This window comes from Oncorhynchus mykiss, chromosome 18 (assembly GCF_057628025.1).
Source record: "Oncorhynchus mykiss isolate SJ-2025 chromosome 18, ASM5762802v1, whole genome shotgun sequence".
Taxonomy (NCBI): domain Eukaryota; kingdom Metazoa; phylum Chordata; class Actinopteri; order Salmoniformes; family Salmonidae; genus Oncorhynchus; species Oncorhynchus mykiss.
The window spans coordinates 14405001-14429898 of NC_143039.1; the positions used below are offsets into that span (position 1 = coordinate 14405001).

Sequence of the window (24898 nt, forward strand, 5' to 3'; positions counted from 1 at the left end):
AGAAAAAGCTATGGACCTCGTTCTTAGCAGGGCGTTGTGAGTGAAAGGAGGCTGGGTTGTCCCGCGTGGAGTCTTTAATCTGGGGTCGGGGGTGAGAGGTCACCACCTCTTTAGAAGACGGCTCACTCTGTAGACCAGATGGACAGACAGACAGACAGACAGACAGACAGACAGACAGACAGACAGACAGACAGACAGACAGACAGACAGACAGACAGACAGACAGATAGACAGACAGACAGACAGACAGACAGATAGATAGACCAACCAACCGACAGACAGACAGACAGACCGACAGATAGACAGACCGACAGATAGACAGACAGACAGATATAGCATGTGAGGCAGACAGTACGAAGTAGCAGTGTGTGTGTGTGTGTGTGTGTGTGTGTGTGTGTGTGTGTGTGTGTGTGTGTGAGAGAGAGAGAGAGAGAGAGATCAGGAGAGAGACAGTACATTAGCAATAATGTGAGTTAGGCCAGATACTGTAGCCTCAAAGTGAGCTACACAGACACACATATGCACATACACGCACACACACACAGCTGTCAGTCAATTATTGACACTGACCCTGGTCGTGTCTTCAGTGCAGTCCTCTCTGGACGATCCCACAGAGTGTCCTACGGGGTGTCTGGTGAGGGTGCGGTGCTGAAGCTGGGGGGAGAGCATCTGCAGACTGCTAGCCCTGGTGGGCAACCCCTGACCCACCATTAAGCCCCCCTCACTACCCCCTCCACCCCCACCTCCGTGGGACCTGTGGCGCTCACTCCTCCTCACGTACATGGAGTGGCGGTGAGGCCTCTGCTGGGAAGAGAAGGGACTGGTGTAGCCCAGGCCGTAGGGGTAGGACTCATGGGGGGAGGCCAGGGTGTGAGCTCCGTGGTTCCCCCCACCATCCCCTTCTCCTCCTGGGTCAAGAAGCTCCGGGCCCGGGGCCAAGGTCTCCTCTGGAGCTTTGTGTCTGGAAGAGGAGGCGCGTCGGCAGGACGAGTCCAGGGTGGAGCTCTCCAGACGGGGGTTGTTGCCGCGGGACGAGGGGCTGTGACCGGAGGAGTGGCCGGTGTGGCTGGATGTGTGTCCAGAAGTGTGGCGTTCGCTGTGGCGGGGGACCTGGGGACTTCCAGGGGGGGCGTGGCCAGAAGAGTGTCGTTCGCTGTGGCGGGGGGCCTGGGGACTTCCAGGGGGGGCGTGGCCAGAAGAGTGGCGTTCGCTGTGGCGGGGGACCTGGGGACTTCCAGGGGGTGCGTGGCCAGAAGAGTGGCGTTCGCTGTGGCGGGGGACCTGGGGACTTCCAGGTGGGGCATTGAGGTTCAGGTCCAGGCAGCTGAAATAAAGTATAGACTGACATCAACCATGAGTACAACAATACACATATTTACTAACCATCAGACCTAAATAAAACTCTAATTCTCAACGAGAATACAATGTTCAGATCTGGCCTCAGGGGACTACACATTTCCAAATACACACCATCACTAAGACTACACAAAATCAATAAGCTAGCATGCCCTTCAAACATTCATTAACCATTCCCTGACAGCTCTCACTCTCTCTAGGTTAACCATTCCCTGACAGCTCTCTCTCTCTCTCTAGGTTAACCATTCCCTGACAGCTCTCTCTCTCTCTCTCTAGGTTAACCATTCCCTGACAGCTCTCTCTCTCTCTCTCTATGTTAACCATTCCCTGACAGCTCTCTCTCTAGGTTAACCATTCCCTGACAGCTCTCTCTCTCTCTCTCTCTCTATGTTAACCATTCCCTGACAGCTCTCTCTCTCTCTCTCTCTATGTTAACCATTCCCAGACAGCTCTCTCTCTCTCTCTCTAGGTTAACCATTCCCTGACAGCTCTCTCTCTCTCTAGGTTAACCATTCCCTGACAGCTCTCTCTCTCTCTCTCTAGGTTAACCATTCCCTGACAGCTCTCTCTCTCTCTCTCTCTAGGTTAACCTTTTTGTGATAGGGGGCAGCATTTTCACTTTTGGATGAATAGCGTGCCCAGAGTGAACTGCCTCCTCCTCTGTCCCAGATGCTGATATCTGCATATTATTATTGGATGGAAAACACTATGAAGTTTCTAAAACTGTTTGAATGATGTCTGTGAGTTTAATAGAACTCATATGGCAAAAACCTGAGAGAAATCCAACCAGGAAGTGGGATATCTGAGTTTGTAGTTTTTTAAAGCTTGGCCTACCGAATATACACATTGAGATATGGATAAAGTTGCACTTCCTACGGCTTCCACTAGATGTCAACCGTCTTTAGAAACTTGAATGAGGATTCTACTATAAAGGAGGGGCTCATGAGACCTCTTTGAGTCAGTGGTCTGGCAGAGAGCCTTGGTCTCATGACGCGCGCTCCCGACAGAGTTACCTCTCGTTCCAGTGCTTTTTTTTCAGACAAAGGAATTCTCTGGTTGGAACATTATTGATGTTTTATGTTAAAAACATCCTAAAGATTGATTCCATACATCGTTTGACATGTTTCTAAAGGACTGTAACAGAATTTTTCGAGTTTTTGTCTGGACGAAGTGCCTGCGCCTCATGAAGATGGATTACTGGGCTGAACATGCTAACAACAAGTGGCTATTTGGACATAAATGATGGAAATTTATGGAACAAATCAGTCATTTATTGTCGAACTGGGATTTCTGTGAGTGCCTTCGGATGAAGATCATCAAAGGTAAGTGAATATTTATGGTGTAATTTCTAACTTTGTTGACTCCAAAATGGCGGATATTCCTCTGGCTGTTTTGGGTTCTGAGCTTCGTTCTCAGATTATGCTTTTTCCGTAAAGTAAAAAAAAAATCTGACAGTGGCATTAAGGAGAAATCTATCTTTAATTCTGTGAATAACAGTTGTATCTTTTATCAATGTTTATTATGAGTATTTCTGCAAAATCACCGGATGTTTTTGAATCAAAACATTACTGCACGTAACGCGCCAATGTAAACTGAGATTCTTTTTATATAAATATGCACATCATCGAAAAAAAATGTATTGTGTAACATGATGTCCTATGAGTGTCATCTGATGAAGATCATCAAAGGTTAGTGATTAATTTTATCTATATTTCAGATTTTTGTGACTCCTCTCTTTGGCTGGAAAATGGCTGTGTGTTTTTGTGACTTGATTCTGACCTAACATAATCATATGTTGTGCTTTCACTGTAAATCATGTTTCAAATCGGAAACGATGGGTAGATTAACAAGATGTTTATCTTTCATTTTCTGTATTGGACTTGTCAATGTGTGAAAGTTACATATTTCAAAAAAATATTTTAGAATTTTGCGCGCTGCCTTTTCAGCGGAATGTTTTCAGCGGAATGTTTTCAGCGGAATGTTTTCAGCGGAATGTTTTCAGCGGAATGTTTTCAGCGGAATGTTTTCCGCTAAGCGGAACCCCTGCCCTAGAAAGGTTAACCATTTCCTGACAGCTCTCTCTCTCTCTATAGGTTAACCATCCCCTGAAGGCTCTCTCTCTATGTTACCTGGCAGGGAAGAAGCGGGCGGAGATTCCAGGGGTTGCCGAAGGGTCGTCGGGGTGCACGCCCCTCACCCCATCTCCAAGGTTACCACCCACAGACTTGGCATTGTTGCTCAAGGCGCTGTGGCTCTTGGACAGGCTCAGGTAGGAGCTGGAACTCTTGGAGGAGCTGTGGGTGGAGTCTATGTTGTGTCCACCATGGCGGCCATGTTGTTTCTCCATGGTATTGGTCTTGCCCTCCAGAAAGGAAGAGTGTCGTCCCTGCCCTACTGGAAATATTCAAATGTAAAAAATGGGCTGGCAATGCATGTATAAGTAGTCTTGCTTGAGGCAGCTTTATGTTCAAGTATACCTCCTGGACAGGATTCTAGTCTAGAGCATTTTTCATTTTAAGTGTTAAGGAAAGGGTATGTATTAATCTTATGTGCATGTTTCAGTAGGGTGGCCCCGGACCTTGCTGTTGCTGCTGCTGAGAGCGGGAGGTGGACTTCACGTACATGGCTCCAGGGCCCTGCTGGTCAGGAGCCTTGGCCCCTGGGGGCCCAACACCAACCAGGTTGAAGTCAAACTGTGTCGTGCCCTTTAAAATAAAGAGAAGACAAGAGAAGATAAAACAAGACAAGATAATAACTTTATTGTCCCCAATCACGGGAAAATGTTGTTTTCAGCCTTGTGCATTTAGATGAAAATGCATGTCAAGAATAAACACAGGTCAAGACAAAGACAGTTGGAAAAACAAACTAAATTAATACAATTTATGTAAACAAGTGTAGTTTGCTCCATAAGGAGCTGAATAAGTCAATGGAAGTAGAGGTCCTGACGTTGTTTACCTTGGTGTCCTTGGGGCTGAGCAGGTGTGGCATGTTGTTGTTGACCAAGTCCTTATTACAGGTGATGGAGCGGTTGAGGGTCTGGGTCATGTAAGCCTTGGGGTGGAGGGTGGGGCTCAGGCTGGACGACACAGGCTTGTTGCCGTTCAGGAAGCTGTCGTTGCCTAGGTGAAGGTCGCCATGACGAGGTAGGCTGGAACATTCCTTACTGTTAGAGTGACGGTGACCCGAGCTCTTACTGCCGTGGCTTCTATATGGGGGAGGGAGGGAGGGAGGGAGATCGAAATATATTGAGATTGAGAGATATTGAGAGGTACAGGTATAGCTAATCCATATATCTAAGTAGCTTATTTTATCTGTGCAAGAACAACATAGCCAGATGTGAAACCATGCAGTATCCAGAACCTAACCAGACCCCATTCAGTATCCAGAACCTAACCAGACCCCATTCAGTATCCAGAACCTAACCAGACCCCATTCAGTATCCAGAACCTAACCAGACCCCATTCAGTATACAGAACCTAACCAGACCCCATTCAGTATCCAGAACCTAACCAGACCCCATTCAGTATCCAGAACCTAACCAGACCCCATTCAGTATACAGAACCTAACCAGACCCCATTCAGTATCCAGAACCTAACCAGACCCCATTCAGTATCCAGAACCTAACCAGACCCCATGCAGTATCCAGAACCTAACCAGACCCCATTCAGTGTCCAGAACCTAACCAGACCCCATTCAGTATCCAGAACCTAACCAGACCCCATTCAGTATCCAGAACCTAACCAGACTCCATTCAGTGTCCAGAACCTAACCAGACCCCATTCAGTATCCAGAACCTAACCAGACCCCATTCAGTGTCCAGAACCTAACCAGACCCCATGCAGTATCCAGAACCTAACCAGACCCCATTCAGTGTCCAGAACCTAACCAGACCCCATGCAGTATCCAGAACCTAACCAGACCCCATTCAGTATCCAGAACCTAACCAGACCCCATTCAGTATCCAGAACCTAACCAGACCCCATTCAGTATCCAGAACCTAACCAGACCCCATTCAGTATCCAGAACCTAACCAGACCCCATTCAGTATCCAGAACCTAACCAGACCCCATTCAGTGTCCAGAACCTAACCAGACCCCATGCAGTATCCAGAACCTAACCAGACCCCATTCAGTGTCCAGAACCTAACCAGACCCCATGCAGTATCCAGAACCTAACCAGACCCCATTCAGTGTCCAGAACCTAACCAGACCCCATTCAGTATCCAGAACCTAACCAGACCCCATTCAGTATCCAGAACCTAACCAGACCCCATTCAGTATCCAGAACCTAACCAGACCCCATTCAGTATCCAGAACCTAACCAGACCCCATTCAGTATCCAGAACCTAACCACACCACTCGTGGTGTCCAGTGCAGTGCTGACCTGGTGGCCACGGGGTTCTGACAAGAACAACAACAACAACAACAACATCAACACCAACAACCCCCTACAGTGCTGACCTGGTGGGCACAGTGTTCTCCATGTGGCTGTGGGGCTTCCTCTTGGAGGAGCGTGGGGGGTTAGGGGAGGGTGGTGCTGGGGCGGGCTGCTCCAGGAGGCGGAGGGGCTGGAAGGCTGGGTGGTTCAGACTCTGTTCTGTCAGGTAGCGGTCAGAAGGGACCAGCAACAACAGGTTCTAGAGAGGGAGGAGACAGACCACAGGGGTTTAGGACACAGTTCTGTATTACAGTTTGACAATAAAAAAGGTAAATCACAAAACTCTCTATACATAAATACATACATAAATATATATATATATATATATACGGTACCAGTCAAATGTTTGGACACACCTACTCATTCAAGTTGTTTTTCTGTATTTTTACTATTTTCTACATTGTAGAATAATAGTGAACACATCAAAACTATGAAATAACACATATGGAATCATGTAGTTAACCAAAAAGGGTTAAATAAATCCGTTTTGCACACTCTTGGCATTCTCTCAACCAGCTTCATGAGGGAGTCACCTGGAATTAATTTAAATGAACAGGTGTGCCTTGTTAAAGGTTCATTTGTGGAATGTCTTTCCTTCTTAATGTGTTTGAGCCAATCAGTTGTGACAAGGTAGGGGTGGTATACAGAAGATATCCCTATTTGGTAAAAGACCAAGTCCATTTTATGGCAAGAACAGCTCAAATAAGCAAAGAGAAATGACAGTCCATCATTACTTTAAGACATAAAGGTTGGTCAATCTAGAACATTTCAAGAACTTTTTAAAGTGTCTTCAAGTGCAGTCGCAAAAACCATCGAGTGCTATGATGAAACTGGGCTCTCATGAGGACCGCCACAGGAAAGGAAGACCCAGAGTTACTCTGCAACTGGATCCTGGACTTCCTAACGGGCTGCCCCCAGGTGGTAAGGGTAGGTAACAACACATCCGCCACGCTGATCCTCAACCCGGGGGCCCCTCAGGGGTGTGTGCTCAGTCCCCTCCTGTACTCCCTGCTCACCCATGACTGCACGGCCAGGCACGACTCCAACCCTATCATTAAGTTTGCCGATGACACAATAGTGGTAGGCCTGATCACCGATAACAATGAGACAGCCTATAGGGAGGAGGTCAGAGACCTGTCCGTGTGGTGCCAGGACAACAATCTCTCCCTGAACGTGATCAAGACAAAGGAGATGATTGTGGACTACAGGAAAAAGAGGACCGAGCACACCCTCATTCTCATTGACGGGACTGTAGTGGAGCAAGTTGAAAGCTTCAAGTTCCTTGGTGTCCACATCACCAACAAACTAACATGGTCCAAGCACACCAAGACAGTCGTGAAGAGGGTATGACAAAACCTATTCCCCCTCAGGAGACTGAAAATATTTGGCATGGGTCCTCAGATCCTTAAAAGGTTCTACAGCTACACCATCGAGAGCATCCTGACTGGTTGCATCACTGCCTGGTACGGCAACTGCTCGGCCTCCGACGCAAGGCGGGTAGCGTGTACAGAGGGTAGCGTGTACAGCTCGGTACATCACTGGGGCAAAGCTTCCTGCAATCCAGGACGTCTATACCAGGCGGTGTCAGAGGAAGGCCCTAAAATTGTCAAAATTGTTATTTTACTGCTGCTATTTAATTATTTGTTACTTTATTTATTTTTTAGGTATTTAAAAAAAATGGCATTGTTGGTTAAGGGCTTGTAAGTAAGCATTTCACGGTAAGGTCTACCTACACCTGTTGTATTCAGTGCATGTGACAAATACAATTTGATTTGATTTGAAATACAGAAAAACCCTTGAATGAGAAGGTGTGTCCAAACTTTAGGCTGGTAATGTTTATATAATCAAACGTTTATTTTATTATCATTAAACTATAGTTCAAGTCAAATATATTGTTTTGTATATAGAGTGAAGCACATTTACATTTGAGTAATTTAACAGACACTCTCATCTAGAGCAACTTACAAATAGTGAGTTCATACATTTTCATAGTGGTCCTCCGTGGGAATTGAACCCACAACCCTGGCGTTGCAAGCGCCGTGCTCTACTAACTGAGCTACAGCGTTCTTAACGCAGAGCTCTACATCTGTTGGTTACAGAATTCATTATCACGCGCTGTATAGAAATGCTAGAGACTCAGACCATTATAAAAACAACTGTCGTGGCTTTTCACCATGTCGATCCAGAGACAGAGAGATGGGTGGGAGGGTTTATCACACCATTCATCTCCTGAGGAAAGTGTGATGTACTGTAGGCCTCGCTCACAGCAGAGTACTGACTGACCCACAGCTTTAGTCATAGACATACATTAGCTAGCAAGACTAGTCTAGTTTGAGCCTGCAGGACCCAGAATACCTTCCATCAGCAGGACTAGTCTAGTTTGAGCCTGCAGAATCCAGAATACCTTCCATTAGCAGGACTAGTCTAGTTTGAGCCTGCAGAATCCAGAATACCTTCCATTAGCAGGACTAGAATACCTTCCATTAGCAGGACTAGTCTAGTTTGAGCCTGGAGAATCCAGAATACCTTCCATTAGCAGGACTAGTCTAGTTTGAGCCTGTTGGACCCAGAATACCTTCCATTAGCAGGACCAGAATACCTTCCATTAGCAGGACTAGTCTAGTTTGAGCCTGGAGAATCCAGAATACCTTCCATTAGCAGGACTAGTCTAGTTTGAGCCTGTTGGACCCAGAATACCTTCCATTAGCAGGACCAGAATACCTTCCATTAGCAGGACTAGTCTAGTTTGAGCCTGCAGGATCCAGAATACCTTCCATTAGCAGGACTAGTCTAGTTTGAGCCTGTTGGACCCAGAATACCTTCCATTAGCAGGACCAGAATACCTTCCATTAGCAGGACTAGTCTAGTTTGAGCCTGCTGGACCCAGAATACCTTCCATTAGCAGGACTAGAATACCTTCCATTAGCAGGACCCAGAATACCTTCCATTAGCAGGACTAGTCTAGTTTAGGCCTGGAGGACCCAGAATACCTTCCATTAGCAGGACTAGAATACCTTCCATTAGCAGGACTAGAATACCTTCCATTAGCAGGACTAGAATACCTCCCATTAGCAGGACTAGTCTAGTTTGAGCCTGGAGGATCCAGAATACCTTCCATTAGCAGGACTAGTCTAGTTTGAGCCTGGAGGACCCAGAATGTGCTAATACTGGCAATACCAATTGTGTGTCTCTGTCTGTGCGTGTGTGTGTGTGTGTGTGTGTGTGTGTGTTACCTTCATCAGATCCAGCATGAGGCCACTCAGGATGGCCAGGTACCTCCGCTCCAGGGTTGTAGGGTGATTCACTGAGGGGAACTGCTGACACACACGCACACGTACAGTTGTGAGGTTTCAGAGTGCAGTGTCTTTGTTGAGATTCAGATGTGTCTGACTGGAGTTGACAGGAGGCTTAGCTGACTGTTGTGTCTTAGGCCAGACATGCTGCTAACGGGCCTAACACAGCTTTCACTATAGCAGGTACATGATTACCACCCCTCCCATGGATCTCTGTGTGGGAGTCTGGTGGACATGCATGTTTCTGTCTGTCTGAATGTGTGTATCTCTGTGTGGGAGTGCATCAGGAGGCTGGTGGACATGCATGTTTCTGTCTGTCTGAATGTGTGTATCTCTGTGTGGGAGTGCATCAGGAGGCTGGTGGACATGCATGTTCCTGTCTGTCTGAATGTGTGTATCTCTGTGTGGGAGTGCATCAGGAGGCTGGTGGACATGCATGTTTCTGTCTGTCTGAATGTGTGTATCTCTGTGTGGGAGTGCATCAGGAGGCTGGTGGACATGCATGTTCCTGTCTGTCTGAATGTGTGTATCTCTGTGTGGGAGTGCATCAAGAGGCATGAATGTCCACCAGCCTCCACACTGTGGTATTTCACCCAGTAGATTTGAGAGTTTATCAAAATTGGGTTTGTTTTTGAATTCTTTGTGGATCTGTGTAATCTGAGGGAAATATGTGTCTCTAATATGGACATACATTGGGCAGGAAGTTAGTAAGTGCAGCTCAGTTTCCACCTCATTTTGTGGGCAATGAGCACATAGCCTGTCTTCTCTTGAGAGCCAGGTCTGCCTACGGCGGCCTTTCTCAATAGCAAGGCTATGCTCACTGAGTCTGTACATAGTCAAAGCTTTCCTTAATTTTGGGTCAGTCACATTGGTGAGGTATTCTGCCACTGTGTACTCTCTGTTTAGGACCAAATAGCATTCTAGTTTGCTCTGTTTTTTTGTTAATTCTTTCCTGTGTCAAGTAATTATCTTTTTGTTTTCTCATGATTTGCTTGGGTCTAATTGTGTTGCTGTCCTGGGGCTCTGTGGGGTGTGTTTGTGTTTGTGAACAGAGCCCCAGGACCAGCTTGCTTAGGGAACTCTTCTCCAGGTTCATCTTTCTGTAGGTGATGGCTTTGTTATGGAAGGTTTGGGAAACATTAGGTGGTTGTAGAATTTAACAGCCCTTTTCTGGATTTTGATCATTAGTTGGTATCGGCCTAATTCTGCTCTGCATGCATTATTTGGTTCTACATTGTACACGGAGGATATTTTTGAAAAATTCTGCATGCAGAGTCTCAATTTGGTGTTTGTCCCACTTTGTGAAGTCTTGGTTGGTGAGCGGACCCCAGACCTCACAACCATAAAGGGCTCTATGGCTGATTCAAATATATATATATATATATATATATATATATTTTTTTTTTTTTGAATTTTACCCCCATTTTCTCCCCAATTTCGTAGTATCCAATTGTTGTAGTAGCTACTATCTTGTCTCATCGCTACAACTCCCGTACGGGCTCGGGAGAGACGAAGGTTCTTTAACACAGCGCACATCCAACCCGGAAGCCAGCCGCACCAATGCGCCGGAGGAAACACCGTGCACCTGGACACCTTGGCTAGCGTACACTGCGCCCAGCCCGCCACAGGAGTCGCTGGTGCGCGATGAGACAAGGACACCCCTACCGACCAAGCCCTCCCTAACCCGGGCGACGCTAGGCCAATTGTGCGTCGCCCCACGGACCTCCCGGTCGCGGCCGGTTACGACAGAGCCTGGGCGCGAACCCAGGACTCTGATGGCACAGCTGGCGCTGCGCCACCCGGGAGGCCCTTGATTCAAATATTTTTAGCCAGATCCTAATTGGTATGTTGAATTTTATGCTCCTTTTGATGGCATAGAATGCCCTTCTTGCCTTGTCTCTCAGATCGTTCACAGCTTTGTGGAAGTGACCTGTGGTCCCGTTGTTTAGGTCGAGGTATGTATAGTTTATTGTGTGCTCTAGGGCAACAGTGTCTAGATGGAATTTGTATTTGTGGTCCTGGCGACTGGACCTTTTTTGGAACACCATTATTTTGGTCTTACTGAGATTTACTGTCAGGGCCCAGGTCTGTCAGAATCTGTGCAGAAGATCTAGGTGCTGCTGTAGGCCCTCCTTGGTTGGTGACAGAAGCACCAGATCATCAGCAAACAGTAGACATTTGACTTCAGATTCTAGTTGTCTCTCTCGCTCTCTCTCTCTCTCTGCCACTCTCTCTCTGTCTGCCTCTCTGTCTCTCTGCCTCTCTCTCTCTCGGTCTCTCTGTCTGTCTGTCTCTCTCTGTCTCTCTGTCAGTCTCTCTCTCTCTCTGCCTCTCTGTTTCTCTGTCTCTCTCTCTCTCTGTCTATCTATCTCTGTCACTCTGTCTCTGTCTCTCTGTCTCTCTCTCTGTCACTCTGTCTCTCTCTCTCTCTCTCAGTCTCTCTCTGTCTCTCAGTCTCTCTGTCTCTCTCTCTCTCTCTCTCTCTGTCTCTCAGTCTCTATGTCTCTCTGTCTCTCTGTCTCTCTCTCTCAGTCTCTCTGTCTCTCTCTCTTCTACAGTAACACTGAACACCACCATAACATGATGACTCAATCCATTCAGTCACGGACCACACTGGGAAGACAGCCACCAGGACTCACACAGATAGATAGGTGGGAAAGAGAAAGAGGAGAAATGGAGAGAGAGAGGGAAGGAGAGAAGAGAGATGGAAAGAGAGAGAGGGAAGGAGAGGAGAGAGATGGAGAGAGAGAGAGGGAAGGAAGGAGAGGAGAGAGATGGAGAGAGAGAGAGAGGGAAGGAGAGGAGAGAGATGGAGAGAGAGAGAGAGAGAGAGAGAGGGAAGGAGAGGAGAGAGGTGGAGAGAGAGAGAGAGGGAAGGAGAGGAGAGAAGAGAGATAGAGAGAGAGGGAATGAGAGGAGAGAGAGAGGGAATGAAGGAAGGAGAGGAAAGAGATGGAGAGAGAGAGAGGGAAGGAGAGGAGAGAGATAGACAAGATGGAAAGAGAGGAGAGAGAATGTAGAGGGAGGGAGAGGTGGGATAGGTAGAGGTAGAGAGGAAGAAATGGGAGAGGAGAGGAAAGCGGAGATGGAGTGTGAGATGACGACAGAACAGCTCAACAGATCGACCCCAGAGTTGACCTTACCCGTAGTCCATGGAAGCGAGGGTTGTTGTAGAAGAGCTTCATCTGTTCAGCAGGTAGAGGACCCAGGACCTTCTGGATGGTAAAGAGTTGATCTATCTCACTCTCCCCTGGGAACAGAGGCTGGCCATCACTCAGCTCCCCCAGGATACAACCCACTGACCACATGTCTACAGCCTTACCATAGGGGGCCCTGGGGTGGAGGGGATAGAGAGAGGGAGACAGAGAGAGAGAGAGAGAGAGAGAGAGAGAGAGAGAGAGAGAGAGAGAAAACAGCTTAAGTGATGCATTTGTAAAACTGAACCAGAAGAGTACATTCAGAATAACAAGGACAGAAGATGATGATGATGGTGATGATGATGATGATGATGATGATGATGATGATGATGATGATGATGTTGGTTCAGCAGAAGGTGATGAACACAATGACAGAAAGGAGAGAGAGAAGGAGAGAGAGAGGAGAGAGAGAGAGAGAGAACGAGAGAGGTTGGCTGAGAGAAGAGAGGAGAAGAGAGGAGAGAGAGAAAGAGAGAGAGGTTGGCTGAGAGAAGAGAGGAGAAAGAGAGAGGAGAGAGAGAGAGAGAGAGAGAGGGGTTGGCTGAGAGAAGAGAGGAGAAGAGAGAAGAGAGGAGAGCGCCGCTGAGACTGAGGAAGAGTGATGAAGAGAGAAAATATTTGCGTGGGCGGAATTCAAATACCAAGAGTCAATAAATGTAACAGTTGATTTAGTTGCTGTGGGAGAGGAAGGAGCCCCACCACATGATGCTCCATTATCTAGACGATCAAATGGACACAGTAACCTCCCTGTGTCTGTAGTATACACATGAAAACAGGATTTATCAAGGCCAGACTAATACACATGTTCACTGAAATATTCAGAGAAGGATATATGTATGTATGGACTGACAGCTATGCAGACAAACAGACACTTAACAATGTACACACACAACACATGCACGCACCTACACACACACAGCCCAATACACGCAACAATACAAACATACACACAAGAATACACGCACCAATACAATCACACACACGCACAAACACACACACCAATACACACACCAATACAAACACACACACCAATACAAACACACACACACACACACACACACACACACACACACACACATACACCAATACACACACCAATACAAGCACACACACACACACACACACACACACACACACCAATACAAACACACACACACACACACACAGCGCCTCTTACACACCCATACACACACAGGTCCAGTAGGTTTAATGGGACTCACCCCAGCAGTAGCTCAGGAGAGCGGTACCACCTAGTGGCTACATACTCAGTGTAGTTGGCATCACTTCCCTCTGACAGGTTGCGGGCAAAGCCTACAGGAAACCAGGCCAGAGAGAGACAGAGGAAGTCATGAACAGATACTGACTCAAAGCCTACAGGAAACCAGGCCAGAAACAGACAGAGGAAGTCATGAACAGATACTGACGCAAAGCCTACAGGAAACCAGGCCAGAAACAGACAGAGGAAGTCATGAACAGATACTGACTCAAAGCCTACAGGAAACCAGAGAGAGACAGAGGAAGTCATGAACAGATACTGACTCAAAGCCTACAGGAAACCAGGCCAGAGAGAGACAGAGGAAGTCATGAACAGATACTGACTCAAAGCCTACAGGAAACCAGAGAGAGACAGAGGAAGTCATGGACAGATACTGACCATTGCTTACCAGGGAGACTGAGATCGTCATACATCTAATGTACTGAGTTAATGACTCTGTTAGAAGTGACATATTTCTACTTACCAAAATCACAGAGTTTGAGAACATCCTCAGAGCTGATGAGGAGGTTTTCAGGCTTGATGTCTGAGGAGAAACAGAGGAGACCAGTTTTCACACGCGGCAGCAGTCTGGTACTTGGCAAAACCAAAAGTCAGACCAAACCATCTCTGCTGGGAGGCCCTGCCTCTGACTCAACACGTCATCGTAGCATAACGAAAGGAAAAGGTGACCTCGTTCTAGTAAAGGTAAGAGTTCCTCACCTCTGTGTACGATCTCATTCTTATGGCACCAGTGGATGGCTTTGATCAGCTGGTAGATGTAGTTCCTGGCTTTGTCAGGGGGTGCTCCGTTAGGCAGTTCCTCCAGCAACTCCAGCATGTTCTGGAACACAGAATCCACAGTACTACTGTCAATCACAGCTACAACTACACTACCCACAATGCTCTGTATAACATGTGCCACAAATCCAACCCCCTTAGCAAAACAGGTTAGATACTATGGCAGTATTCTAAAAGGGAACCTGCTGACGTAAACAGTAGCTAAGTATATCACATGATGATTTATCATCCAATCATCAGCGGATCCCAGCCATCCCTAGAAAGTAGTGGACATTTCTAGACTGTTCTGGTTTATTAAACGATATCATTAAAAAGGTTCCTCCTCTAGGTATTCACTGACCCTCTCCACATATTCAAAGACCAGGTAGAGTTTCCCTCTCCTCCTGAAAGCCTCTTTGAGTTCCACGATGTTCTCCTGTTTCAGCGTCCGCAGCATCTTCAGCTCCCTCAGCGTGGTCTCTTTAACCTCCTCATTCTCCTCGCTGTCCTTAAACTTCTTTATGGCCACCAGCTCATTGGTCTCCTGGAAAACAGCATGTCAAGAGTGTCACTCTGAGGGATCCTGTCAGTGGAGGCTGCTGAGGGGAGGACGGCTCATAATAATGGCTGGAACGAAGCGAATGGAACGGCATCAAACCCATCCATGTTATTTGTCACATGCGCTGAATACAACAGGTGTAGTAGACCTGACAGTGAAATGCTGAATACAACAGGTGTAGTAGACCTGACAGTGAAATGCTGAATACAACAGGTGTAGTAGACCTGACAGTGAAATGCTGAATACAACAGGTGTAGTAGACCTGACAGTGAAATGCTGAATACAACAGGTGTAGTAGACCTGACAGTGAAATGCTGAATACAACAGGTGTAGTAGACCTGACAGTGAAATGCTGAATACAACAGGTGTAGTAGACCTGACAGTGAAATGCTGAATACAACAGGTGTAGTAGACCTGAGAGTGAAATGCTGAATACAACAGGTGTAGTAGACCTGAGAGTGAAATGCTGAATACAACAGGTGTAGTAGACCTGACAGTGAAATGCTGAATACAACAGGTGGAGACCTGAGAGTGAAACGCTGACTTACAAGCCCTTAACCAACAGGTGTAGTAGACCTGACAGTGAAACGCTGACTTACAAGCCCTTAACCAACAGGTGTAGTAGACCTGACAGTGAAACGCTGACTTACAAGCCCTTAACCAACAGGTGTAGTAGACCTGACAGTGAACCACTGACTTACAAGCCCTTAACCAACAGGTGTAGTAGACCTGACAGTGAAACGCTGACTTACAAGCCCTTAACCAACAGGTGTAGTAGACCTGACAGTGAAACGCTGACTTACAAGCCCTTAACCAACAGGTGTAGTAGACCTGACAGTGAAACGCTGACTTACAAGCCCTTAACCAACAGGTGTAGTAGACCTGACAGTGAAACGCTGACTTACAAGCCCTTAACCAACAGGTGTAGTAGACCTGACAGTGAAACGCTGACTTACAAGCCCTTAACCAACAGGTGTAGTAGACCTGACAGTGAAACGCTGACTTACAAGCCCTTAACCAACAGGTGTAGTAGACCTGACAGTGAAACGCTGACTTACAAGCCCTTAACCAACAGGTGTAGTAGACCTGACAGTGAAACGCTGACTTACAAGCCCTTAACCAACAGGTGTAGTAAACCTGACAGTGAAACGCTGACTTACAAGCCCTTAACCAACAGGTGTAGTAGACCTGACAGTGAAACGCTGACTTACAAGCCCTTAACCAACAGGTGGAGTAGACCTGACAGTGAAACGCTGACTTACAAGCCCTTAACCAACAGGTGTAGTAGACCTGACAGTGAAACGCTGACTTACAAGCCCTTAACCAACAGGTGTAGTAGACCTGACAGTGAAACGCTGACTTACAAGCCCTTAACCAACAGGTGTAGTAGACCTGACAGTGAAACGCTGACTTACAAGCCCTTAACCAACAGGTGTAGTAGACCTGACAGTGAAACGCTGAATACAACAGGTGTAGTAGACCTGACAGTGAAATGCTGAATACAACAGGTGGAGACCTGAGAGTGAAACGCTTACCTTCAAGCCCTTAACCAACAGGTGTACTAGACCTGACAGTGAAACGCTGACTTACAAGCCCTTAACCAACAGGTGTAGTAGACCTGACAGTGAAACGCTGACTTACAAGCCCTTAACCAACAGGTGTATTAGACCTGACAGTGAACCACTGACTTACAAGCCCTTAACCAACAGGTGTAGTAGACCTGACAGTGAACCACTGACTTACAAGCCCTTAACCAACAGGTGTAGTAGACCTGACAGTGAAACGCTGACTTACAAGCCCTTAACCAACAGGTGTAGTAGACCTGACAGTGAAACGCTGACTTACAAGCCCTTAACCAACAGGTGTAGTAGACCTGACAGTGAAACGCTGACTTACAAGCCCTTAACCAACAGGTGTAGTAGACCTGACAGTGAAACGCTGACTTACAAGCCCTTAACCAACAGGTGTAGTAGACCTGACAGTGAAACACTGACTTACAAACCCTTAACCAACAGGTGTAGTAGACCTGACAGTGAAACGCTGACTTACAAGCCCTTAACCAACAGGTGTAGTAGACCTGACAGTGAAACGCTGACTTACAAGCCCTTAACCAACAGGTGTAGTAGACCTGACAGTGAAACGCTGACTTACAAGCCCTTAACCAACAGGTGTAGTAGACCTGACAGTGAAACGCTGACTTACAAGCCCTTAACCAACAGGTGTAGTAGACCTGACAGTGAAACGCTGACTTACAAGCCCTTAACCAACAGGTGTAGTAGACCTGACAGTGAAACGCTGACTTACAAGCCCTTAACCAACAGGTGTAGTAGACCTGACAGTGAAACGCTGACTTACAAGCCCTTAACCAACAGGTGTAGTAGACCTGACAGTGAAACGCTGACTTACAAGCCCTTAACCAACAGGTGTAGTAGACCTGACAGTGAAACGCTGACTTACAAGCCCTTAACCAACAGGTGTAGTAGACCTGACAGTGAAACGCTGACTTACAAGCCCTTAACCAACAGGTGTAGTAGACCTGACAGTGAACCACTGACTTACAAGCCCTTAACCAACAGGTGTAGTAGACCTGACAGTGAAACGCTGACTTACAAGCCCTTAACCAACAGGTGTAGTAGACCTGACAGTGAAACGCTGACTTACAAGCCCTTAACCAACAGGTGTAGTAGACCTGACAGTGAAACGCTGACTTACAAGCCCTTAACCAACAGGTGTAGACCTGACAGTGAACCATTTACTTACAAGCCCTTAACCAACAGGTGTAGTAGACCTGACAGTGAACCATTTACTTACAAGCCCTTAACCAACAGGTGTAGTAGACCTGACAGTGAAACGCTGACTTACAAGCCCTTAACCAACAGGTGTAGTAAACCTGACAGTGAAACGCTGACTTACAAGCCCTTAACCAACAGGTGTAGTAGACCTGACAGTGAAACGCTGACTTACAAGCCCTTAACCAACAGGTGTAGTAGACCTGACAGTGAAACGCTGACTTACAAGCCCTTAACCAACAGGTGTAGTAGACCTGACAGTGAAACGCTGACTTACAAGCCCTTAACCAACAGGTGTAGTAGACCTGACAGTGAAACGCTGACTTACAAGCCCTTAACCAACAGGTGTAGTAGACCTGACAGTGAAACGCTGACTTACAAGCCCTTAACCAACAGGTGTAGTAAACCTGACAGTGAAACGCTGACTTACAAGCCCTTAACCAACAGGTGTAGTAGACCTGACAGTGAAACGCTGACTTACAAGCCCTTAACCAACAGGTGTAGTAGACCTGACAGTGAAACGCTGACTTACAAGCCCTTAACCAACAATGCAGTTCAAGAAATAGAGTTGATAAAATATTTACAAAATAAACAAAAACATTTTTTTTTAAACGGTAGCAGCAACATTATGTACAAAATGAGTAACAAACAATGTGAAAAAACAAACAAAATAGCCCGGTTGGTTATGAGGTTGTAAAATGGCCGCCGTCCCCTCTGTGTGTTTGATGTGTTTGTTACCATTCCACTGATTCCGACCAGCCATTACCACGAGCCTGTCCTCCCCAATTAAGGTGCCACCAGCCTCCTGTGGCTCCCACTGATGGTGGGACACCAGTGACAGTAACCCTAAATACTGTGACGGACTACGTTCGAAATCCAGGTCTTCTTTGCGCCACAAGACAGTGTTTGTCCACTGAGCTAAAGCCTAGGCCCTCGACAATAACTCTCAGGGCTAATGTAAATCTTCATGTTTCAGGCAAGATTTCTGATCAAGGGAGCACAGCAGCAGGCCACTAAAAAGCAGGAAGGACCTGATTAGATGTATTTTAAGGGGTGTCAAAATCTGGGATCCTCCTCAGATCTTTTTGAAATCAGTGGACCCTCCACATATCCTGAAGTTACCCAGGTGTGGATCCTCCACATATCCTGAAGTTACCCAGGTGTGGATCCTCCACATATCCTGAAGTTACCCAGGTGTGGACCCTCCACATATCCTGAAGTTACCCAGGTGTGGACCCTCCACATATCCTGAAGTTACCCAGGTGTGGACCCTCCACATATCCTGAAGTTACCCAGGTGTGGACCCTCCACATATCCTGAAGTTACCCAGGTGTGGACCCTCCACATATCCTGAAGTTACCCAGGTGTGGACCCTCCACATATCCTGAAGTTACCCAGGTGTGGATCCACATATCCTGAAGTTACCCAGGTGTGGAACCTCCACATATCCTGAAGTTACCCAGGTGTGGAACCTCCACATATCCTGAAGTTACCCAGGTGTGGACCCTCCACATATCCTGAAGTTACCCAGGTGTGGACCCTCCACATATCCTGAAGTTACCCAGGTGTGGATCCTCCACATATCCTGAAGTTACCCAGGTGTGGACCCTCCACATATCCTGAAGTTACCCAGGTGTGGACCCTCCACATATCCTGAAGTTACCCAGGTGTGGACCCTCCACATATCCTGAAGTTACCCAGGTGTGGACCCTCCACATATCCTGAAGTTACCCAGATGTGGACCCTCCACATATCCTGAAGTTACCCAGGTGTGGGATACTAAAATTACTCTCTCTTACTTCCTCTCTCTCTCTCTGTCTCTGCCTCTCTCTCTCTCTCTCTGTTTCTCTCTCTCCCTACCTCTCTTTCTCTGCCTCTCTCACTCTCTCTCGCTCTCTCTCTCTCTCTCTCTCTCTCTCTGCCTCTCTCTCTACCTCTCTCCCTGCCCCTCTATCTCTCTCTCTCTCTGTCTCTCTCTCTCCCTACCTCTCTTTCTCTGCCTCTCTCGCTCTCTCTCTCCCTCTCTCTCTCTGCCTCTCTCTCTACCTCTCTCCCTGCCCCTCTCTCTCTCTCTCTCTCTCTCTCTCTCTCTCTCTCTCTGCCTCTCTATTTTTCTAAAATGTGTTATTAACTCATCTTGAATTAGGTTCTGAAGGGTATCACTTAATTTTCAGGCCCCATTGGTAATTCTCACATGGTGCTGCTAGATCCAAGGTCCACTGTCTCTATCTCTCTCTGTGTGTGTGTGTGTGTGTGTGTGTGTGTGTGTGTGTGTGTGTGTGTGTGTGTGTGTGTGTGTGTGTGTGTGTGTGTGTGTGTGTGTGTGTGTGCATGTGTGTGAAAGCATCAGTGAGAAAGCATGGGGTCTATCAGCAACACCATCTCTACATCAAAGCCAGCGTGTCAGAACAACTCTGATCAGAATAGACACAAGGTATCCCTCATCTTTGGCCAAGTGGACATTAAAGTGAATCTCCTCCTATTGAAAATGACTTATTCAGCTTGGCGGCTGAACAGTACGTTCAGTACGTTACTACTCAGTACGAGTAGTAATAGTAATAGTGGTAGTAGTAGTAGCGTAGCATTTGTCACTGCTCTCTGTCTATTTACTGATGCTAAATCAGTAAGACCGACCACTGTTCAACATCATGACGAACTTGCATGGAGAGACAACATGTCTGTTCCTATCAAAATAAGCCATGAGAGAGACAGAAAGACAGAGAGAGAGAGAGAGAGAGAGAGAGAGAGAGAGAGAGAGAGACAGAGAGAGAGAGAGAGAGAGACAGAGAGAGAGAGAGAAACAGAGACAGAGAGAGAGAGAGAGAGAGACAGAGAGAGAGAGAGAGAGAGACAGAGAGAGAGAGAGAAACAGAGACAGAGAGAGAGAGAAACAGAGAGAGACAGAGACAGAAACAGAGAGAGAGAGAGAGAGAGAGAGACATAGAGAGAGAGAGAGAAACAGAGACAGAGAGAGAGAGAGAGAGAGAGACAGAGAGAGAGAGAGAGAGAGAGAGAGAGAGACAGAGACAGAGACAGAGAACGAAACAGAGACAGAGAGAGAGAGAGAGAGAAACAGAGAGAGATAGAGAAACAGAGAGAGAGAGAGAGAGAGAGAGAGAGAGAGAGAGAGAGAAACATAGAGAGACAGAGACAGAGACAGAAACAGAGACAGAGAGAGAGAGAGAGAAACAGAGAAAGACAGAGACAGAAACAGAGACAGAGAGAGAGAGAGAGAGAGAGAGACATAGAGAGAGAGAGAAACAGAGACAGAGAGAGAGCGAGAGAGAGAGAGAAACAGAGACAGAAAGAGAGAGAGAGAGAGAGAGAGAGAGAGAGAGAAGGATGATACATGCCTATTCTGCCCACACTGAGCAGAGAACTGAAGAACTGAAGCACTAAATATGTTCTGTGGGATTTGGCCCAAGACTCAGACTATTCGATGCCAAGAAAGCGAGGGAGAGAGGAAGAGAGAGAGGGAAAGAGGGAGAGAAAGAGAGGGAGATTAAAAGGGAGAGAAAGAGAGGGAGAGAGGGAGACAAAGATGGAGAGAGGGAAAGAAAGAGAAAGAGAGAGAGAGAGAGGGAGAGAAAGAGAGGGCGAGAGAGCGAGAGGGAGACAGAGAGGGAGAGAAAGAGAGGGAGAGAGAGACAAGCCCAAGTCTCAGACTATTCCAAGACCACAGCTGAGCCAAAACTCTCATCTTAGACCAGGATAACAGTCTCTCAAGTCAACGTTCAATACCTTCAATGCCTTCATAGGCTAATGAATATAAATACCAAGCTCAGATAAGACAGAGAACAGCCTCAGTTAATAATTCAAATCCATCTATAACTATAAATCAAGAGAGACATTTAGAGAGAAATGAATAAAAATTGTACAGTAAGCAAGTGTTTCCAATAGAATGTATGTAATGATGTTTTATAAGATGGGACATTTTAAAAAGGGAACCCAATGGCTTCTGGTTACAGTTTATCTTCATCACAGATACTATGGGTCTTCAGAGAGTCCTCCTCACTATTTTAGCCACACAGTTGAATCTCTCCCTGGTTAAGGTCTTAAATTACACCCTATTCCCTACATAGTGCACTACTTCTCACCAGAGCCCAATATGGTTGACCCAATCTGGCTCTGGTCAAAAGTAGTGCACTAAATAGGGAATAGGGTAGTCATTTATAATATGTCCTTTGTGTGTTTATGATATGTCCTCTGTTACCTATATTGAATGGTTCCAAGCCTGTTTGTCTGTCCCTCTGGTGCCCCAGACCTCTCCACTGCTGTTGTTCATGTGCTAACGGGCAGATGGGCAGTGAATCCGAGACGGTTTCTCTGTCAACAGAGACCATACTGAGAGGGCCACTAGCTGGAACCTTGAAACCAGGGTGCCTCCTGTGCAGGGATTACAACACTTCTCTAAACAACAGTCTGTCTGCAGAGATATCCATACCAGAGATATCCATACCAGAGATATCCATACCAGAGATATCCATACCAGAGATATCCATACCAGAGATATCCATACCAGAGATATCCATACCAGAGATATCCATACCAGAGATATCCATACCAGAGACAGTCATACCAGAGATATCCATACCAGAGATATCCATACCAGAGATATCCATACCAGAGATATCCATACCAGAGATATCTGTACCAGAGATATCCATCCCAGAGATATCCATACCAGAGACATCCATACCATACCAGTTTGTGCTGTTGGCTTTAAAGGGAAAAATACGTAGGCCTAACTTTCTGATATTGGCAGAATGAATGTCATGGATATCTTTATCCCTGGCTAGTCATTGATCTACAGTACATAGTGTGAACATCAAGGACAAAGTAACAATAAGAAGAAGTATACACACACGCACGCACGCACACACGCACGCGCACGCGCACACACACACACACACACACACACACACACACACACACACACACACACACACAGACACACACACGCACACACACACACACACAGACACACACACGCGCACACACACACACACACACCATGAGCCCAGCATCAAAGTGTTCCTGTAGAAATAATTAACCTACACAACCTACATTGATTCAGTAGGAAATGAGCAACAGCCAGCCAAGGTCTAAATAGCACAGACCCGGGTGTTATTGTTTCACAAACGAGAGAACAGTTTAAATGCTTGGCAAATAAAACATGGCCGCTGCTGGACGTCTAGTGGGGAGTGGGCAGGAACAGGACACTACGCAACCAACCAACGGACACTATAGGATGGAGCCAATGGAATAGTCCCAAAGTGGAAACTCCAAGGTACACACCTCAAATACTTTCAAATACTAGTACACGCAATACTAGTACACTCAATATGAGTACACACACCTCAAATACTTTCAAATACTAGTACACTCAATACTAGTACACTCAATATGAGTACACAGACCTCAAATACTTTCACAATACTAGTACACTCAATACTAGTACACACACCTCAAATACTTTCAAATACTAGTACACTCAATACTAGTACACGCAATACTAGTACACACACCTCAAATACTTTCACAATACTAGTACACTCAATACTAGTACACTCAATATGAGTACACACACCTCAAATACTTTCACAATACTAGTACACTCAATACTAGTACACACACCTCAAATACTTTCACAATACTAGTACACTCAATACTAGTACACACACCTCAAATACTTTCACAATACTAATACACGCAATACTAGTACACTCAATACTAGTACACTCAATATGAGTACACGCAATACTAGTACACTCAATATGAGTACACGCAATACTAGTACACTCAATTTGAGTACACTCAATACTAGTACACTCAATATGAGTACACTCAATATGAGTACACGCAATACTAGTACACTCAATACTAGTACACTCAATATGAGTACACGCAATACTAGTACACTCAATATGAGTACACGCAATACTAGTACACTCAATACTAGTACACTCAATATGAGTACACGCAATACTAGTACACTCAATACTAGTACACTCAATATGAGTACACGCAATACTAGTACACTCAATATGAGTACACACAATACTAGTACACTCAATATGAGTACACTCAATACGATTACACTGGTACACTCAAACACACCCTTCATTCACAGAGTGTTTTTTTTTTACCCCACTACTCCGAGGAGATATCCTGCACTGTGGAGATATCCTGCACTGTGGAGATATCCTGCTCTGTGGAGAAATCCTGCACTGAGGAGATATCCTGCACTGTGGAGATATCCTGCTCTGTGGAGATATCCTGCACTGAGGAGATATCCTGCACTGAGGAGATATCCTGCTCTGAGGAGATATCCTGCCCTGTGGAGATATCCTGCACTGAGGAGATATCCTGCACTGTGGAGATATCCCTCACTGAGGAGATATCCTGTTCTGAGGAGATATCCTGCACTGTGGAGATATCCCGCACTGAGGAGATATCCTGCTCTGAGGAGATATCCTGCACTGTTGCACTGAGGAGATATCCTGCACTGAGGAGATATCCTGCTCTGAGGAGATATCCTGCACTGTGGAAATATCCTGCTCTGAGGAGATATCCTGCACTGAGGAGATATCCTGCTCTAAGGAGATATCCTGCTCTGAGGAGATATCCTGCACTGTGGAGATATCCTGCACCGAGGAGATATCCTGCTCTGAGGAGATATCCTGCACTGTGGAGATATCCTGCACCGAGGAGATATCCTGCTCTGAGGAGATATCCTGCACTGTGGAGATATCCTGCACTGTGGAGATATCCTGCTCTGAGGAGATATCCTGCACTGAGGAGATATCCTGCTCTGAGGAGATATCCTGCACTGTGGAGATATCCTGCACCGAGGAGATATCCTGCTCTGAGGAGATATCCTGCACTGTGGAGATATCCTGCACTGTGGAGATATCCTGCTCTGAGGAGATATCCTGCACTGAGGAGATATCCTGCTCTGAGGAGATATCCTGCACTGTGGAGATATCCTGCACCGAGGAGATATCCTGCTCTGAGATATCCTGCACTGTGGAGATATCCTGCACTGTGGAGATATCCTGCACTGAGGAGATATCCCGCTCTGAGGAGATATCCTGCTCTGGGGAGATATCCTGCACTGTGGAGATATCCTGCACTGTGGAGATATCCCCTCTTTCAGGCTGCTCTGTGATGATAAGCCTCCTCTCAATATCGGTGTCCCAAATGGCACCTTATTCACTACATAGTGCACTAC

General features: G+C 46.4%; 1 protein-coding gene across 6 annotated transcripts in view; it reads right to left on the reverse strand.

Moving 5' to 3' along the window:
* LOC118936564 (cyclin-dependent kinase-like 5) overlaps positions 1-24898 on the reverse strand; it is a 70453-nt gene that overhangs the window by 7138 nt on the left and 38417 nt on the right. For 3 of the 6 annotated variants that reach the window (XM_090207256.1, XM_090207254.1, XM_090207252.1), the window contains 12 exons: positions 14678-14860; positions 14260-14380; positions 14024-14083; positions 13505-13595; positions 12231-12420; positions 9028-9108; positions 5818-5993; positions 4312-4561; positions 3935-4061; positions 3486-3747; positions 571-1324; positions 17-127 (listed from right to left, as the gene is read on the reverse strand). In XM_090207256.1, coding sequence (XP_090063382.1) covers positions 17-127; positions 571-1324; positions 3486-3747; positions 3935-4061; positions 4312-4561; positions 5818-5993; positions 9028-9108; positions 12231-12420; positions 13505-13595; positions 14024-14083; positions 14260-14380; positions 14678-14773 — 2319 coding nt within the window. In that variant the 5' untranslated portion in view covers positions 14774-14860. Of the gene's footprint in view, positions 1-16; positions 128-570; positions 1325-3485; positions 3751-3934; positions 4062-4311; positions 4562-5817; positions 5994-9027; positions 9109-12230; positions 12421-13504; positions 13596-14023; positions 14084-14259; positions 14381-14677; positions 14861-24898 lie in introns of all 6 variants that reach the window. The other 3 variants (XM_090207255.1, XM_090207253.1, XM_090207251.1) reach the window with 1 other exon arrangement.